The 20,533-nt window shown below is 38.9% G+C and overlaps 2 protein-coding genes and 1 long non-coding RNA gene across 3 annotated transcripts in view; 2 read left to right on the plus strand and 1 right to left on the minus strand.

Annotated features, from left to right (window-relative positions):
• The window catches only part of LOC311295870 (elastase-1-like), a 199,550-nt gene that overhangs the window by 91,057 nt on the left and 87,960 nt on the right, over positions 1–20,533 (plus strand). The window lies entirely within an intron of this gene.
• The window catches only part of LOC311295873, a 183,348-nt gene that overhangs the window by 42,958 nt on the left and 119,857 nt on the right, over positions 1–20,533 (plus strand). The window lies entirely within an intron of this gene.
• On the minus strand, positions 1,024–4,480 carry LOC311294768 (zinc finger protein 862-like; the record flags this gene model as incomplete). Its single annotated transcript, XM_084415797.1, has 7 exons — positions 1,024–1,296; positions 1,392–1,530; positions 1,616–1,887; positions 2,490–2,826; positions 3,025–3,256; positions 3,348–3,559; positions 3,888–4,480. The coding sequence occupies 7 exons, from the start codon at positions 4,478–4,480 to the stop codon at positions 1,024–1,026; spliced, it is 2,058 nt and encodes a 685-aa protein (XP_084271923.1).

Here is a 20,533-nt window from a genome sequence, read left to right on the forward strand (position 1 = left end):
CAAATTGCATTAACCATGGCTGCCTGTTAATTATCACTGGACTACTTCGCTCTCGCATCTCCCAAAAGTAATTTTTTTGTTTGTTTTCTTGATTCCATTTGAATGGTTTAATTAAATTGCTATAACCAATTATTTAAAATGTAATGATTTAAGCAAAACGTTCTTCAAAGGTTAAACCAAACTTTTATTTGACGGATTGCCGTGTAGACCTTTGAGTTTCTCTGTGTTTTATGATATGATGATAGTTTTTCTCAAATGAAGCTAAAATGCTGCTGAAGTGACTCTCAGAGCGGCTGTGTTGATGAAGTGCATTAATGTTCTCATATAGAAACGACAGCAAAAAAAAAATAAGCCAGAATTGCTTTTTTTTCTCAGGTTTTACTAATTTATCCTGTGATTCTGACTTTCAAACGGCCAATTGCGAGTTTATATCTTGCACTTCTGAGAAAAAAAAGTTTGAATTGTGATTCGCAATTACCTTTTTTAAAAATTGTATTCCATGGCGGAAACAAGCTTTCATATGCACAGACAGTAGCTCACATTTAACATGCAGATTGTGCGCACACAGAAACCTACTGGAGCACAAAAAGTTAGTGTCAACACTGTCCTGTGATTTCTCAATAAGAAACAGAAGTTATAGCATATTTTTCTTTCTGCTTTTGAAGTAACTAAAACTTACAGCTTAGCTAATAGCAAAGAGACGATTCACAGGTATGATTAAATCACACTAGAAATTGTTCTATCTCAAATGCAGTACTACTTTATCTGTATCTGATTTAAAACAAGCAGAAATCTGTAAGAAATGTAACAATCCATAGCAGGGCTGTACGCTTAGCTTTTTCACTAGGAGCACAAGTGCTCCTAGTGAAAAAATTTAGGAGCACAGAAAAAAATTTAGGAGCACTACTAAATTTCATAAATAACACAATTTTATTATTTTACACTCAAATCACGTACACAGTAACACATGTGCACTAATACATATAAACACAGGGCCATCATAAGGCCTACTGTAACCCTCAATTAAACACAGAGAACACCCCTGTCCCAAATCTTTTTGTAGTCAAGTCGCCTGGCACGCTTGGCTGAGTTCATCCAGCGGTCCACTGCAGGACTTGGATCATAGTCCTCAAGACTGGGCCCCTCCAGGGTGATCCTCATGAGGTCTTCGGTGGTGGAGACTGCAAGGCTGCTTCTTTTGGAGCTCTTTATGCGGTTCTGTGCAGAGAAGCCCCTTTCGCACTGGGCAGCCGAAATGGGCAACACTAGCATCAGCTGCACCAACTCCAGTATGTTCTAGGGGGATTAAGATAGGCCTTACTCTCATCTTTAACCACCAATAATAGGAGAAGGGCACTGCAGCATGCAAATACTCAGCAGTGTTTGCTTACCTTGTAATCCTCCCTGTATGGCTCCTTGGTCAGCATGGTCTCCCACAGGCCACTGTAGGACTTGTCCTTGAAAGTTTGACTGACCAAGATCTTCAGTCCCTGCCACTCATCCTCAACAGCTGCCAGGTCACACCCTGATCTGTAGAGATTTAACAGAGGAAGTTAGCAAATACCCAGGCATCATTGTTCACATCACATCACAGCAGTGCAAAATACATTCTTACCTCTCAAGAGGCTCTCTGAAATGCCTCACCAGGTCTGCCACATCACCATCACCGAAGGTCAGAAGGCTGCCCTGATCATCTGGCCATGTGTCATGATTGAAGACTCTGAAGGTCTGCACCGGGGTCTTGACTTCAGCGTCATCATTCAGGAGCCCACCAAACCTGGCTTTTAGCTCAGTCACACCAATAGTGATAGCTGCCTCCATGTGTTTCTTCAGCTGTGGATGGGTGAGGTCTGTGAGACCTGTCAAATTCCCCTTCAGTGGTATTCCCTTTGAGAGAGAGAGAGAGAGAGAGAGAGAGAGAGAGAGAGAGAGAGAGAGACAGAGACAATCACACAAAATTGTTTTAAAGACTGCATTTCTCCAAATCTTTACATTGAATAGACCTACACTAATTCTCATATAGTGACAGATTCTCACACTTCTGCTCTAAACATTTGTTTCCATTAGATCCTAACAAACTCATCCTAACACACCTGGAATCTGCACTCATCATCTCCACGCTGAGCAAGCATGGTCTGGATCTTCTCCAGCATGCCTCCTGACTTTGCCCTAGACTTAAGTCCTTCTAGTCTTGTCACTGTCTTCCTCAGCTCTGACGTAGCTTGGGGGAGGATCAGGTCATTTCTCTGCAGGGTGAGGCTAAGTGAAGACAGCTCCTCGAACATGTCAGAGAGAAAATGGCAGAATACACAAAAAGGTGCACTCTCCATTTCTCTCTTTACCTGTGTAGCAGTAGATGATCTACATGATCTGATCAATACAAAATAAGTGTTGTATTCCTAGCCACCTCATCATCTGCCAACCATTCAAGTCTGAAATGTCATTTAACTTAAAACCTATTTTGTTTAACTTAATGTTGTAAAACTGACCTTCTTTGCCCGTCCTTGAACCTCCACTGTACCTGCAACAGCCAGGTGCTCCATGTGCTGCAGGACAGTGGAGTACTGGCCATTGTCTGTGGCAAGGTTCTTGTCTGCTCCATGTCGCAGGAACACTTTGAGGGCCCTGTGGACATGGGGGATCCAGCGTGTCCCTTTGACAGTAGACGGTGTGCAGACATCCACACCCAGCTCTTTCCCTAGTTGATGGAGCTCTCTCTTGGACTTTCCACTGAAGTGGTAGGTCTTCCACACAAGATGCAGAAGATCGTAGACCTGGGACACCATTGGTTCTTTCTTCTGGAGGGTTAGGATCGCCAGCTCTAGTCTGTGAAAGCCAAAATATAGTTTAAAAAAAATAACTATCCACCTTCCTCTTCTTTTTTTCCCTACTCTGTTACAGTGGTGTGTCTGTGTGCCTATTTGTGTGTGACTGACAAATAATTTAGGTTGTGTGTGCACACACGCATGTGACAAATGTGCATGTATGTCTGCTACCACATAACCATTTTTTCCAGTTACAAACCTGTGTGGCATGCAGTGGATAGGGATAATATACTCCCCTGCCTCTCTTTGCAGGAGAGCAATCACTCCTCCACGGTGGCCCATATTCACTGAGGCACCATCTGCCCCAAAGCTGATCATCTTCTTCATCCATGACCCTCCATTGTCGTCTGGGCAAACTGCATTGAATGCAGCCTTGGTTGCATCCAGAACACCTTGAAGGATAGCATAAAAACAATAAGAACTTTTGTGGCCTTAAAACAAACAAGATAGTGACTCAATTATGCATTTATGAAACTATACAAAAATAAAGGTTACTCTTGCTGCTAGACCGTGACCACCTACCATTGGCATGTGAGTGTTCAAGGGTCTGTTGTCCAACAAGGAGAGTGACTGGCTTCCCACCCTCTACCAGACGCACATAGACAATCTCACACTCTGTGTTTGATATGTCAGTGTCACCATCAATGAGAACTGCAAGGTGCTTTGCTGTTCTCAGCTTAGCAGCTAGGTTCTCTTTCAAGAGATCGGCAACTTGTCCAATCATTTCTGCACACCTGTATGAATGAGAACACTGTTGTAAAACACTTATGGTTTGTAATTTTAAGTTTTATTGGATACAAACAGTGTTGCAGAACAACTGCTTATCTCCCTGCAACTGAGGCCAAGAAATAAATACATAGCCTGGCATATGTAGTATGTAGTATACACATACTAAGCTACATACTGTTACATAACATGACTGACATCACATGCAGTTACATTACTTATCATAATGGTACTATACACATGCCAGAATGACAACATTGCTTTGTTTTAGTAAAAAGCTATGATTTTAAATATTATTATTATTACTACTATATTAATATTATTGGAAAATATTACCTGACATGGTTGTCATAGGTTGGGTTGATATCAACGCCGTTCTTCTTGTGCAGCGTGATAAGTGGCCCAAACTTGACAAACGGCTCTTCCTCCTTGGCGATGAAGTAGGCGATGTTCATTTTGATTTTAAGCTGCCTCCTCATCTCCACCTCGGACAACATCACCTGCCTGTCCAGAGCTGCGGTCACTGTCAAGGCTGGTTTGTTTTGTCTCAGCATGTAACTGTCTCTGCAGGCGATGTGCCGCTTGGAGTAGTTATGTTTGGTTACACTATCTTTTTTAAAATGGGGGTTTCCAGAAACAAATGCCGAATTTCCTGCCTGCTTTTGGCCTTTACAGTATTTACAAAACATGAGGTTGTCCTCAAATTCCAACCAGGAGAAGAGCTTGATCCAGTCGGCTTTAAATTTGTAAACCTTGCTAGCACTACCGGTGCTAGCTAGGCTAACGTTAACTGTTGGCATCTCCTCCGGCTCGACGGAGTCAACATCGTCAGTCCCAGATTCCACTTCTCCCACATTTCTCTCACCGATGTCCGCTCTGTCAGCGGTTTCGCTTTGCTTTTTTAGGAAATACGAGTCAATTCTCTTCATTGTACACGGTCAGTTAATTTTCCTTCAACGTTCGAGTTGAGCGGGCTACGACTGTCACACCGATATCGCTCCGCTCAACTCCACCGCATCGTCGGACTCCGCAGTGGCGTGGAGAAACTAGTCCTCCTCTCGTACACACGTACACACACACACACACACACACACACACAGAGAGATCAATCTGTCCTAATTTTAACTTCCGCGGGCGGTGAATCGCCCGTGCTGGCCGGGCGGCGCGGATGTTTTCATTCATAAACTCGCCGCAGGGCGACGTCACCGCATCTCATCACATGAGTTCTGTGTTTTGCAGGTGTGAAAAAGAAGTTGTAGGACAGTGCTTGTCCATTTTTTATACAGAGATGCGCGAGAATTGTGGGCTACTCTACTTTGATACACATAGTATGGATTTAGTTTAGGAGCAAAATGCGAATGAAAGGGTTGAAATCCGTAGTCGCACCGGTGCTCCCTTTTTATTTTTTCTACTCGCACAAACTATTTTTAGGCGCATATGCGAGTGAAATGCTCGCACTGTACAGCCCTGCATAGACAATATAACTGATGAAAATGAGCTGTTACATCAGAGCAAAAGCATCGTGGGCAGTGCTGTGACATGCTGCAGCTGTGCTCAAGGCTACCTGAGTTCGAGGTTCACACTTCTCAAGCCAAGTTTGTAGTTTGTTAAAATAATTTAGCCTCTAGTTGTGTTATTAAAGGGATACTCCACTTTTTTTGGAAATAGGCTCATTTTACAACTCCCCCAGAGTTAAACAGTTGAGTTTTACCGGTTTCGAATCCATTCAGCCGAGTTTCTGATATTTGGAAGAATATCAGTAACCAGACAGTTTCTGGTCTCATTGACTTCCATAGTAGGAAAAAATATATACTATGGAAGTCAATGAGACCAGAAACTGTCTGGTTACTGATATTCTTCTAAATATCAGAAACTCGGCTGAATGGATTAGAAAACGGTAAAACTCAACTGTTTAACTCTGGGGGAGTTATAAAATGAGCCTATTTCCAAAAAAAGTGGAGTATCCCTTTAACATGTATATAATGGATAAAGTATATGTTTTAAATTACAGAAACAAAATAGATACTCATAAGGTATCATATTTATACTTTTAAATAAACTAATCTAATTAATTTCTGATTAATAATTAGGCTGGCTAATTTTGAAAGTTTTCAAAGTCAATATTGCTTGTGATCTTAATATGTAATATGTATTTGTATTATTTTTGTTTACACTGTTGCATGATCTTCTTTTATAGGCTATGAGGAAAAACTCTACCATGCACACAGAGAATGGAGCTCAATTCTGCTAACTGGGATAGCAGCTGAAAAAGAAGAGAAGAACAGTAGAACACCTATTAATGCAGATGACTTTATTCTTTTTCTGCAAGAACCAAGACAACCAAAGACTGATGATGAGCGCTCTGAGCAAACAGCAGTCAAGACGTGTGATTGCACATTGGACTTTACTGAGTTCTTCATTTAATGTTGGGCATCTACTGTACGCAGAACTTCTAATAATTTATGTGAATGCCATTCATAAACCTGTTAGATTTTTGTTTTATTTTAGAGATTAATAAAATTGTATGGTTTAACAATGTTATAGCTAAGCATTTTTTATGTTTAAGAGAACATTTTGGGAACAAAAATAAAACTTCCCACTAAAAAATTTATAAGAATGTTAAGTAGTATTTTTAAGAGTATTTTTAGAGAATGTTATCCTAACTTTTAGAAGAACGTTCTAAGAATAAAAATAAAACTTCCTGCTAAAAACTTTATAAGAATAAAGGGATAATGTTCTAAAAATGTTATGATTAAACATTTATAGAAGGTCATCATCACAAAACATTTTTAGAGTGTTCTTAGAGAATGTTATCCTACCTTTTAGGAGAAATAATGTTCTAACAATATTATTATTAAACATTTTTATAATGTTGTAAAAAAAAATGTTATCTGAACTTTTAAAAGAACATTCTGGGAACAAAAATAAAAACACCCCCTGAAAACTTTCTAAGAACGTTAGAGAATAATGTTGTAAGAATGGTACACCTAAACATTTTAATAATGTTTTTAAATAATGTTATCCGAACATTTAAAAGAACATTCTGGGAACAAAAATAAAACTATCCGCTTACAACATTATAAGAACGTTAGAGAATAATGTTATAAGAATGTTATTACTAAACATTTTAATAATGTTTTTAGAAAATGTTCTCTAAACATTTAAAAAAACATTCTGGGAACAAAAATAAAACTACCCGCTGAAAACGTTCTATGAACATTAGAGAATAATGTTATAAGAACGTTATTACTAAACATTTTAATAATGTTTTTAAAAAAATGTTATCCGAACATTTATAAGAACATTCTGGGAACAAAAATAAAACTACACGCTAAAAACATTATAAGAACGTCAGAGAATAATGTTATAAAAATGTTACTACTAAACATTTTAATAATGTTTTTAGAAAATGTTCTCTAAACATTTAAAAAAACATTCTGGGAACACAAATAAAACTAGCTGCTGAAAACGTTCTGAGAAAATTAGAGAATAATGTTATAAGAATGTTACTACTAAACATTTTAATAATGTTTTTAAAGAATGTTCTCCAAACTTTTAAAAGAACATTCTGGGAACAAAACTAAAACTAGCCGCTGAAAACTTTCTAAGAACGTTAGAGAATAATGTTAAAAGAATGTTACTACTAAACATTTTAATAATGTTTTTAAAGAATGTTCTCCAAACTTTTAAAAGAACATTCTGGAAACAAAACTAAAACTAGCCGCTGAAAACTTTCTAAGAACGTTAGAGAATAATGTTAAAAGAATGTTACTACTAAACATTTTAATAATGTTTTTAAAGAATGTTCTCCAAACTTTTAAAAGAACATTCTGAGAACAAAACTAAAACTAGCCGCTGAAAACATTTATAGAACAATACATGCTAATGTTCTTAGAACATTTTTAGAACAAAAAATTTCTAGCTGGGTATACAAGCTGATGTGTAAAGACTATAAATGGACATGATATGCACTAATAGGCCTACAGATGTTATACCTAAAATAATACTCAACCATGTCCTGCACTGAATAAGCCTATTCTAGTGCTGTAGGCTATTATAAGTGATGAACTGAACAAGTTACCACCTGTAGGCTAGGCTATATCATGACTTTCTGTGTATTATTTGAATGAAAATGTCTCAGAAACATCTGTGTATTATTTGGCAAATATTGCATTTATTTCACTTCAGCTGTGGTAAAGTATGCAAACACCACGTGAGCGGTCACTACGGGAACCAGAAAGTGTCCAACTTCACGCCTCCGTTTGCAGCTCCTGCCCGCCTGCACGCGGCTACTCTCGCCGATCGGTTACATCCAGCCGCAGCCGATGTCGAACACACCTTCTATGTAACGAGTCATTGTTGCCTCAGTCTGGTTGATGTGTTTGTGAGGAGAGTGCTGTACTTTGAAAGTTAATCAATATATTACATTTAAATAAGCAAAATTTATTTTTCACTACTTAGGCTATTATTTTATTGTTGTTGTTGTGTCTTTTTGTTTTTGTAAAATCTTTGCACTTTTTGGTGATTTTAGGTAATTTGGTGTTGGTATTTGGGTTTAGGGTGGGATTAGGGGAGAGTGTCATAGGGTGTTGGTGTTTGGTGAAGGGTTTGTATTTAGAGCAATGGCAACAACCAAAAATAATAAAAATAACAAAAAACTTTATCACCTTTCTGTCATTCCTACAGTTACATAAGCACTATCAGTAACAAGTGTCATAAGCACATTTAATAACAGATGATCCTATCAGACAATGTCCTTATTCATTGTGTGTGTGTGTGTGTGTGTGTGTGTGTGTGTGTGTGTAGAGAGAGAGAGAGAGAGAGAAAAACTACATTAAATCTTATTGAATCATATAAGCTTATATTATATTTTATTGTCACACTTTAATGGGAACATCTATTTATTTAATGAACAAATCAAACACGAACATGAAAGGCTTTTATTTGTTCACATAACATTGAAACTATGGAGTGTGTTGTGGTTGCTTCATCTGCCAGAGCTTCTAACAGGCTTCTGGCTGCTTTATTTTAAATAAGCACCAGATGGCGCTGTTCTCGACACGCTCGAAGCTTTGAATCTTTTCCCAGAACAGTCAGGGGAAAGCCTCAGTGATTCATGAGGCTTCATTTCCCCATCCCTACTATATAGAGATATCTCTATGGCTCTGGATTAGATGCTGTGGCGGCCAATTCACAATCTTTGGTTCAGGTCTCAGAAGAATAAACTTTATTGAGCAGTTCAACAAAGTGAGATGTCAGCTTCACATCTGATCTTACAATGGTCTGCACTCAAGTCTTATACCTTTTCTTATCACTTGGTGTCCAATTAGCATTCATACAGTTATCTTTTTCTTTTTGCTCCTCCTCATCACTTCGCCAAGATTAGAAACACCTGCATCGATGTCTTATTCTTATTGGTGGCGGTCCTTGCGTGTGTGCTTTTTTAAAACTGACTTCATATATGGTTTTTTGGGCACTTTTCCACTCTTGTCTTCTCACAACCTTTTACCCAGTTTTTATCCTGACATACTCTTTTGACCTGTTTTCCCATAATTTTGTCCTCCCATACTCGTAGGCCTAATTTTCACTAAAATTACAGCATTTATTTGGGCCCATGTATGAGACAAATGAAATTCTCCAATAATGCTCCCAGAGTGGTTAAACATGTTTTTCAACGGCTCTGAGTGCTCCGGTTCTCATAAAAATCTGACTCGCTCTTAGGACTGCACATAGACATTGGATCGTCTAGCCCAGTGGTTCCCAAACCTGTCCTGAAGGACCCTCAACACTGCACGTTTTCTTTGTCTCCCTAATCAAACACACCTGATTCAACTCATCAGCCCCTTATCACATGGGTGATGGGTTAATGAGATGATGAGTTTAATCAGGTGTGTTTGGTTAGGGAGACAAAGAAAACATGCAGTGTTGTGGGTACTCAAGGTCAGGACAGGTTTGGGAACCACTGGGCTAGACTTAAAAATAATCTTCTTCAATAATTTTTTTTTTTTTTTTACACTAATTAAGCATAAGAAACAATGTTTAGTGTTGTGTTCATGTCTTATTTGAAATATGTTATTTAATTGTGAGTTCGGCAAGCAGTATTTGAGATTTCAGGATTCCCCCATTAAAATAGATAGGACTTGGTCTTGGGTGCAAAATATCCAAATTGCCAATTGAATGACAAAATGTCCCTAAACCTCACTCCGACCCAGGTCACGGCACCAATGTGACTGTGTGTGTTTGTGCGGATGGAATCACACTGAGAACAGGTGGATGGTCACTCAAGATTTCACTTTACTGGGCCTGGGACAAACACGACCAAAAGCTGTTAGTGTACATCAACGCATCAGCGTTGCTCAGAAGTCAGCAGCGAGAGATGTGAGACTCTTCTGGTGGTGACGTAGCTCCGCCCGCAATATCACACACGCAAATGCGAGTGACGCAACAGCCAATGTCGAGTTTTCCCAATTAATGCATAAATTTAACAGCATTATTTAAACTCTGTTACACATACATAATAATAAGGATAAATAATATTTAATAAGTATATAATTATCTAGCATCTGACTAATTAAAAATCAACCACAAAACATAACATGCTGAATGGGTGATATCTATATCTATTTTTTTTTTTTTGTCAGAACGTCATCTCTCAGTTGCGGAATGACACGCAACATGCTACAGCCATGTCGAGGCTTACAATTACAATGCAAAGTATAACATGCCACAGATGTTGCCACAACGTAAATGTGTTTGCTGGGGTACCACTCCAAACGGACCACTTGCACCGCTACGCAAGTGACGCACTTCCATTTTGAAATAGTAGTCTACATCAGGCACGGCGCCAGGATTCCAGTTTTGGATGGGCCAGACCAATTGTGGGTGGGCCTTAAATTAAAAACGTTAAATAAAAAAAATAAAAAAAACGTTATCCAATCACTGCTTGGATATATATACTGCAAAAATATTGACTAATATAGCCTACTGTTATATTATCTGTGCGTATACATAATATAGATTTTAATAGCTTGATGCTCTTTAAATATTTTGTTGCATTGTTAAAAGTTTCGGTGCATAGGACAGACCTATCCGCGATCGCTCTCCATGGTTCTGACCAAAGAAGAGCGCTTTGGAATCTCCATTACGCATCATACTGGGCTGCATTTTCCGATAACATTGTCTCATAGCGCGCTACGAAGACTATTAAGGTATAACTTAACTAAAGGTATACTACCACTAAAGGTATATCATTGCTAGGCGTCTTCAGGGCTATCATCCACTCGCGAGGCAGAGGCGCTGGCGCCCTCCTACAGCGCTGTTTTTGGTAAAAAATGATTTTGACGACTTCATTAAGTTTTGTTTTATAGAAAACTCTTTTTAAAAGATTTTCGTTTTGTATAAATTGTATCTTAATTTTGATAAATGTTTTATCAATCAATTTTCCGTATTTAATAAATAAGAAGCATATACAAGCATATACAGCAGACAATGTAATAAGGCGCCGGCACGATCACTTGCATTGCACGTGAACTGGAGGGCGCCGAAACTCAGCCTGTGCCTCACAGATTTGAGAATGGGTTATCTATTACAGAAAGCTTGAAATGTCTACTTTTAAACGAAAATATTCAAACCAAAATAAATAGGCTACTCTCTGATTATGTAGCCTAATCCATATGAAATGTGCATTTCTCTCTGGCGTTCATGGAGAGTCCACATTGTCAACTTCGTCTTTGCAGCGACACAGAAAACACCAGTTTATTACTAAACAATTAAATGTCTCCTTGCTAATTTAGACACATTCATAATTACTTTAACCGGTTCTTTGTGGCAAGCTTTATGCGTGCGGTCATAACGCTTATTATCCTGTAGGATAGCCTAAGTAATTAAATTAATATAAAGGGGCGATTTGTCCACGAATGGCTTAAATTAACAACTAGTCGACTAGAAAAAAAAAAAAATTAGTCGGAGGCAGCCCTTATTCCACATATTTTCGAACCAGCAGGCCATTCTGGGTTGAGCGAGCGACGCTACGGAATGAGTGAGCGGAGCGGAATATTCAGAAATGCGCTCTCCACTCACGAGCTCTGATCGGAACAAACCCGAACCTCATGTCTGCTGAACTTGCGCAGAAACATCAAAATAGACATAGCCAGCTTTTTTAAATTGTTTTTAAAACTAAACATTTAGACTATTTTAGTACAAATTATGAGCTTATTGACGATTTTTTATAATTCTTGACAAAATTTGAATATATTACGTTTTTTTTTTTTTTGGGTGGGCCTGTTGAAAAGTGGGTGGGCCCAGGCCCGTCAGGCCCACCCATGACGCCGTGCCTGGTCTACATCTCACTTATTTCCGGTTATGTATATTTTCAGTGTACTGTAGTCATTAGCTGTGTCCCAATTCAGGGGCTGCATCCTTTGAAGGCCGAGTCCTTCGAAGTGCGTGGCCGACGCGGTCTTCGAAGGACGCACCGAGACTCGTTTAAAGCGGAAAGTATAGCCAATTCAACGCGGCACGAAGAAGGCTGTCCCAAATCGAAGGCTCCTTCAAAATGCGGCCTGCAGATGCGTCCTGGGCTGTGTTCCAGTCCAAAAATGTCATCCCCTTCACTCGCAAACTTACCTCCGTCTCGTTCACTCGGATGTACGTCAATGCTTACGTTGCATGAGTGCCCACTACTGTCGGAACCTTTGCAATAGGCTGAATTGGAACGTGCTAAGCCCTTGATCACTAGAATCCACTAGGGGGTTGATGTATTATTTATTTTCTTCCCTCACGAAATTGTTTAATGCAGCATTGTATATGTATATAGGTGTGTTTTAGTTGTTTAATAAAAAAATTAACACATTTTTTTTATATATATATCATAGAGTTGTTTGTGGTGGGGTGAATTAAATGCAATATGCGTTGACGTCACAATCGTGTTGCATTATATGGAGCTCCCTGAAGTGTACATATGAAGTAGACTCGCTCCCTCGTCAAAATCTAAATAGTCTATCCATATAAACTTACCTCGTCCACTTCACGAAGTGGAACACACTTCAAAATGGCAGCAGGGATTCCCCCCAAGGGAACATGCTTAAGGAAGTTTGCAAATGCTGTCTAAAAGTGGACTGGAATGCAGCTCTTCTTTTCCCGTGAATGCAGGATACATCAGAAGGATCCTTCGCAGCCTTGCCTACCCCAGAATTCATTGGGCGCCTGAGACTGAGATTACACTTTTGAATGTAAGTATTGGATTTCAATTGAATCAAGTAATCTAATGATGAAAATAATAATAATAATAATAATAATAATAAAAATAATATAAAAGAATATAATAAAGGTTCAAATGTTGTTTTATATGTTACCAGTATGTGGTTTTACATTTATACTCTTTAGATTTTATGTGCATCAATTGACCATGCTGAACATTTTTAGATAGGATTTTGAACAACTCCCGGGACACAGCTAGCAGCAATTTGTGAGTGACCAGTAGTGACCATCGTTATGTGAACTGCCTTGGCCTAAGTGATGTCACATTCCTTTACTAGTTACTTGAAAAAAGGTAATCTGATTACATAACTTGAGTCACTTGTAATTTGTTACCCCCAACACTGATGACATGATATCACATGAATATTTATGGCAAGAGCTCTTTTCAGTCTGTTGCTTTATTTTCCTGATTATTTTCTTTCCCCCCTTTGTATTCCACTTTAACAGTATGAGAAAAAAAAAAAAAAAAAACCTGCATTTGTGGTCTGCTCTTCCGATTTAATTTATGCTAGATCCCATTAACTGAAATGCAAAAAGAATCTCTCGGTTTTCTCCCCAAATCCTCAATCTCTTTCCAAGGTTTTTTTTTTTTTTCACATGGATACTTTAAAATGTAATTGTCTCTTCTTTTCACTTCTAATCCATATTAACAGCATTTATAGGCAAGTTTCTAAAGCAGGTAAATACAATTTATTATCTGTCAAAATTAGGGAAAGCACTTTGAAATATTATCATGCAAGTTAATGAACAATTTTGATAAAGGCAACGGACGTTACATAATGCAGATATACTACAGTGATATTTAACCCGCCTGTATATGGTCCAGCACTTTCCTGGTTCTGCCATCTGGGCTGTACCATGTCCAGTGATGGATGAGCTTCCGGGGAAACCAGGTATCAGCGACGCAGAGGTTGTTGTGCTGCAGGATGAAATGACTGAGGGGGCATGTGAAATTGTTAAGGGGGCTTAAATGTATACCATCAATGAACAATACACTCTGATAACTTGCTTAGTAAAAAAGATAAGCCAGCGTCATTTATTATGCATATATTAACCCTTTCACGCTTAATTTTAATACTGACTCCCCATAGTGAGTTTTTTCAAGGCTGTTATTTTAGAACGTTCCCCATGGCGACGCGTCATATTTGTCACGTGACTGACAGATCGGGGTTTATTTCCTTTTCCCTTTTTTTATTCAAAATATTCACAAACTTGCTTACCATGTCATCAACTATCTAATATTCCGATTCTCAAAAATGTGTATGTGAGTGTGTTTGGTCATTTAAAAACCTTTATAAATAATCTTGATCTTGATCTATAATGTGAGATGGGCGCCACAATGTAAATGTTTCTTTGCGCCGCAGTTCAGAGAATCCTGTGAGTCATCAGTTTCTCCCGAAATACATGCAAGAAAGTGGCCGGTGTCGGTGAACTGTGAGAAGAATAGTGTAAACTATATAGTTACTTCCACTATGTTTGTCTGATATGAATAGCACACGTCGGCAAATTATATTGTAATATATTGTTATTGCTGCTTCCACAAACATCAGTGTGTATTTTACAAACTCCAAATGTATTGTTTTACTAGTGCTTATGAGTGTTTAAATGTCTGAAACCTAAAATAAACATTATGAGGTTGAAAACACAGCATAGTTGTGATATATGACGGCGCTGAATGCGTCCGACTCTGGCTCAGCGCCAGCCAACGCGCGAAAGCACAGTTTGAATCTGGCAATTATGTCGTCACTGAACATTCTAAATCCCATATGAGACTGTACCACTCAAAAGGTTAAAGATTTAATTTGTAACCATGAATACAAAAATGAAACTGAGGGGGCACAAATCAGATCTGAGGGGGCAATGCCCCCTTTTGCCCCCTCGTGGCGCCGGGCCTGGGCTTCATGATGAATGCATCTAAGGTTTACACTCAGGGTAGGCTACATTACAGCATGTTTTCTATGTACGACGTTCTCAATATAATTCATAATCCCACGTTTATAATGAACAACGCGTGGTTATTGTGTTACAAACGGTGTACGCACAGAACAGAGGGGCAGGGTGAGCAAAGCTCATTATCATTTAAAGACACATGCACTGAAACGGCGTGCTGAAAACAGAGCTGTTTTTGACCAGGTAAAATTAGTGTTTTCTTACAATACTAATGAGAATTTTTAATTAAAGTATATTACAAACTTTTAATTTAGACCCTAAAGAATCATATTAGCTTGTACAAAAATGGCATTATATGACCCCTTTAACCCTGTACTTCCGCTTTCTACACCTTCAAAGAAAGCATATCTAATGTGCCGCCGTTTTTAAGTGATGAGATACTAGCTAAGGCTTTGTCTCGGTATGGAAAACTTGTCTCTCCCATCAAAAAGATCCCTATCGGTGGTGGGTCGCCTTTACTGAAGCATCATTTCATTTAGGCGGTTCGTCTACATGGTAGTGAATGATGATGCTGATATGGATCTGTCTTTGCACTTTCGGGCGGATGATTATGATTACATCATTTACGTGACATCGGGAAACATGAGATGTTTTAGTTGTGGCCAAACTGGTCATTTAATTCGTGCTTGTCCCGGGAAAAATTCAAACAATGTGTCAGGTGGTGGTGACGTCAGAAGTGATGTTGTTGTTAGTGCTGAAGCAGGGCCGGTTGACGAGGCTCCGGGTGGGTCAGGGACAGGGTTACACGTCTCAGAGGCTAGAAGTGATGTTGTTCCTGTGATCGCTGTAACTGAAGAATCTTGAAAGGACAGTTTCTGGTGTTACATTAGTTGTGTCTAATGTTCAGGCGGGGGGAGCCGTTATTGAGACAGAGAAGCATTTAAACGATGCTCTCTATGTTGAGCAGCCTACCGTGGAGAACATAGGTGACGTCATTCCAATGGAAATGGCAGATTTTAAAGTCCTGTTAAAGAGGAGGAAGCCTGGTAGAACTGGGATTGATAGACACGCGAAAAAATCAGATACAAGTGAGTTGTATGATGACACAGAAAGTGATAGTGCATCATCTGATTCAAGTGTTTGTCTTTCTCAAGAGTGATTTTTCTGGTAATTATGAGGTTGATGATATTAAACTGTTTCTTAGAGCTACTAAGAATATGGGTGTGTGCATTAATGAATTTTTTCCTAATACAGAGCAGTTTGTTGAGAATACTAAGGCTTTTATGATGGAGGGATCCTTTACAAATAAAGAGGTCTACAGGTTAAAAAAAATAGTGAGGAAACTTAACTCTGACCATAGTAATGAGGATAGGGGGGAAACCTAATTCCATGAATTTTGGTGGGTCTTTTATGTGGGCATTGTTTTTCTTTTTTTCTTTTCTTTAAGTATGTGTCACGCTAATGTTGCTACTCTAAATCTGAATGGTGCCAGAGATATGTTTAAAAGAGCAGCATTATTTGAAGTAATTCATCAGAAAAAAAATAATGTTTTGCTGTTACATGAGACACATACTGATTCTAGTAATGCTGCTGATTGGGCAGTGGAATGGAGTGGGGTTGCTGTTCTAAGTCACAGTACCACAGTCGCTGTTCTCTTCGCTAAGGGTTTCAGCCCACACTCTTATCAGGTTGAAGAGGTTATTAAAGGTAGACTTTTAAAAGTAAGAGCCTCTTTTGAAAATGTTGTCTTTGTTTTTATTTGTGTGTATATACCCACTTCAGCTGTTGAGAGAATGCTTTTTTTAAGTACTTTGTCTTCTGTCTTACAAAATGTTGCTGTTGACGAGTATTTAATTTTGGGTGGTGATTTTAATTGCAGAGTCTAATTTGGACAGAAATCATGTGGAACCTCATGTACCCTCACGTCAGCGTCTTGTTCAGTTAAAAAAAAACACATGAATTAATTGATATTTGGAGGCAGCTTAATGGAGAAAAAAGGCAGGCAATGCACTTGGTCTCATGTTCGTGGTAATACAATTTCTTTAGCAAGACTGGATAAGTTTTATGTCTTTAAACATCATGGCAGTATTGTTGAGAGCTGTTCTATTATTCCATCAGGTCTTTCGGATCATAGTATGGTGCAGTGTGGTATCTGTTTAAATTCTATCAAGCCAAAGAGTGCCTATTGGCACTTAAATACCACTTTATTAGACGACAAGTGTTTTAGGGAAAGTTTTAAATATTTTTGGAGTATGTTTAAAACTACAAATAATTATTTTAGAACACTGCAGCAATGGTGGGACTTTGGGAAAGTCCAGATAAAGCAACTATGTCAGCAATACTCTCAGAATGTCACTAGAGAGGTAACCCTGAGTTTGAGCTCCTTAGAGACTGATATTTTAAAATTGCAAGAATTGGCTCACTTGCCTGAGGTGGAGTCTCTTATAAAAAATAAGAAGACTCATCAGTTATCTGACCTTTTAGGGGTTAAAACGCAGGGTGCTCTGGTCAGGTCGCGTTTTCTAAGCATAAATGAAATGGATGCACCATCAAGGTTTTTCTTTAGCTTGGAAAGGAAAAATGGGCAGAACAGAATTATTCATGCCTTACGGTCTGAATCTGGAGCATTGCTGACTGACCCTAAGGATATCCGTAAGAGAGCAGCCAATTTTCTTTTAGTCTTTAAATAAAAATGAACTGGGTCCAGATTATAGGTGTGACAGTGCTTTTTTTGAAAATCTTCCTCAAGTGGCAGAGGAAGTCAATGCAAAGATCTCAGGTGCTGTGACCATGGGGGAACTGGTTAAAGCCCTCCAAGGCATGGCGTTGGGAAAAGCACCAGGGATTGATGGTCTGCCTGTTGACTTTTATAAGTCCCTTTGGTCAGAGATTGGAGAGGACTTGCTAGAGGTACTGAATGACAGTTTAGCCGGAGGGCTTCTGCCGTTGAGTTGCCGCAGAGCGGTCCTGACTCTCCTACCCAAGAAGGGTGATCTGACGGACATCAGGTGCTGGCGGCCGGTCTCCCTCCTGTGCGGCGACTACAAGCTGCTTTCTAAGGTCTTAGCTAATCGATTGGCTGAGGTTATGGACCAGGTAATTCATCCTGACCAGACATACTGCGTCCCAGGGAGGTCAATTTTTGATAATGTTTTTCTGATTCGTGATCTTCTTGATGTCTCTAAGAGGCTAAATTTGGATTATGGCTTAATATCATTAGATCAAGAGAAAGCCTTTGATCGCGTTGAGCACACTTATTTATGGAGAGTTCTGGAAGCCTTTGGTTTTTGCAAAACATTTATAGATCAGGTGAAAGTTCTCTATAGTGACGTTCAGAGCATTCTCAAGGTTAACGGTGGTTTGTGTGCTCCCTTTAAAGCCTGCAGAGGTATTAGACAGGGGTGTTCTGGTATGCTCTAATCCAGTGGTTCTCAAACCTGTCCTGGCGTACCCCCAACACTGCACGTTTTCTTTGTCGCCCTAATCAAACACACCTAATTCAACTCATCAGCTCATTATAACATAGGTGAATGAGCTGATGAGTTGAATCAGGTGTGTTTTATTAGGGAGACAAAGAAAACGTGCAGTGTTGGGGGTACGCCAGGACAGGTTTGAGAACCACTGCTCTAATCTTTGGCCATAGAGCCTTTATTACTGCAAATTAGGTTGAAACTTGAAGGTATTTCTTTGCCAACGTGTAATTGCAACTTTTCATTATCAGCGGATGCTGATGATTTAGTAGTTATGATTAGTAAGCAAAGTGATGTGCAGGTTTTATTCGAATTGCTTGGAGATTTTAAAACCTTGTCTTCTGCTAATGTAAATTGGAATAAGAGTGAAGCCCTTCTGATAGGAAGCTGGGAAAGTGGAAAACCACAACTCCCTTCTGGTTTACAGTGGGGAAAAGAAGGATTTCGATATTTGGGGTTTTTTCTGGGTGAGGAGGCAGTAGTACAGAAAAACTGGGAGGGTTTAATTGAAAAAGTCAAAGGACGCTTAGACAAGTGGAAGTATTTGTCTCCAAAATTGTCATATAGAGGACGCATTTTAATTGTTAACAACTTGGTGGCGTCTTCCTTATGGCATAGGTTTGCCTGTGTAGATCCTCCTTTGCAATTACTTTTAAAAATTCAGACTCTCATGGTGAACTTTTTTTGGGATAGGTTACATTGGGTTTCACAAAATGTTTTGTTTTTGCCCAAGGAGGAGGGTGGCCAAGGACTAATGCATCTTCAAAGCAGAATTGCAGCCTTTCCGTTGCAGTTTGTGCAAAGATTGCTGGATGGACCTTCGGACTGTAACTGGCGCGCTGTTTCATGCCTGATTCTACGGAGTTTTGCAGGTTTGGGACTGGACAAAGCACTTTTCCTAATGGATCCCCTAAAACTGGACATCTCTAAGTTGCCAATTTTTTATAGGAATACTTTTAAAGTTTGGAGTCTCTTTGTTGTTCAACGCCCAGAAAACTCACCTTCTCTTTTCTGGTTACTGGAGGAGCCTTTAATCTATGGCGCCCGGTTGGATTTAAAGGACAGTTCCTTTTTTCCTGGACTCAATAGGGTGCTGGTGGGACATGACGCTATCACTCTGAGTCAGCTACTGAACATTGTAGGGCCGGATTTCAAGGATGAAGTAGCTTTAGCTCAACACTTGGGAATCCGGTCTATTCGTCTGGTTACCCAGTTGCTCATGAAATGGAAAGCTGCTCTTGAAACAACTGAAATGGAATTGTTAACGGAATATTGTGAAGGCTCTTGTGTTGCAAATCCCAAAGACTCTTTTCCTTGTTTATCTTTGTCTATAAATGTTGAATCTTTGTACAGGTCTTGTGTTTTGGTGTTTAGCAAAAATGTTTTAAGTACAAGAGTTAATACTCCCTGGCGTGCTGTTTTTAAACTGGATGAAGGTGTAAAGCCTGAGTGGAGGTCTTTGTATAAACCACCGTTGACCAAGAGAACAGGTGATTTACAATGGAAGATCATTCATGGCGCTGTTGCGGTTAACGCTTTTGTTTCAGTTTTAAACCCTGAGGTTGACTCTGGATGTCCTTTTTGCTCTACTAGAGAAACCATTTTTCATGTGTTCATGAATTGTTGTAGACTACAACCTTTGTTTGAAGTTGTAAGCTATGTTTTTATGAGGTGCAATGAGACCTTTTCTCTGGAGACGTTTGTTTTGGGGTACAAGTATGTGAGGAAAAAAAGTGTTGTCTGTCAGCTTCTGAATTTTGTTCTAGGCCAAGCAAAATCGGCCATATTTATATTATAAGTCTTTGATGATTTTGTTACATTTGAATGTATTTTGTGCTACAAGGAGGCTCTGTGCTCTGTTTTTGAGGGTGAATGGATTTTTGTGCTGTGAGTTTTTCTTTATTTATTTATTTTTTATTTATTTTGTACATATATACTTTGGTGTAGAAGTCTATGGTAAATACTAGGTAATGTCTTGTATACTGTATTGTAATAAAAGTTTTGTTAAAAATCAAATCAAAATCTCTCTCTCTCTCTCTCTCTCTCTCTATATATATATATATATATATATATATATATCAGGTAACATTTTTCATATATGCTTGGTACAATTAATAATATAAGTTATCATCATCTCATACATCTATTTTGTAACTATTTTAAGTGTAACCATAACCATATTTTGTCCTTTTCAATTACAACTAATGTGCTAAATAGTTTTGATTTGGTATATTGACTTTGAAGTGCTACATATTGCAATACAAATATCGTCAATCTCTATAGCAACGCTCTCCCACAAATATTAAGCTATTGTAACTGCGCTTATTTCCGTAGTTGGTATAAGTGGCAGTGGGTGGAATAGAC

Source organism: Rutilus rutilus, assembly GCF_951802725.1.
Source record: "Rutilus rutilus genome assembly, chromosome: 8".
Taxonomy (NCBI): domain Eukaryota; kingdom Metazoa; phylum Chordata; class Actinopteri; order Cypriniformes; family Leuciscidae; genus Rutilus; species Rutilus rutilus.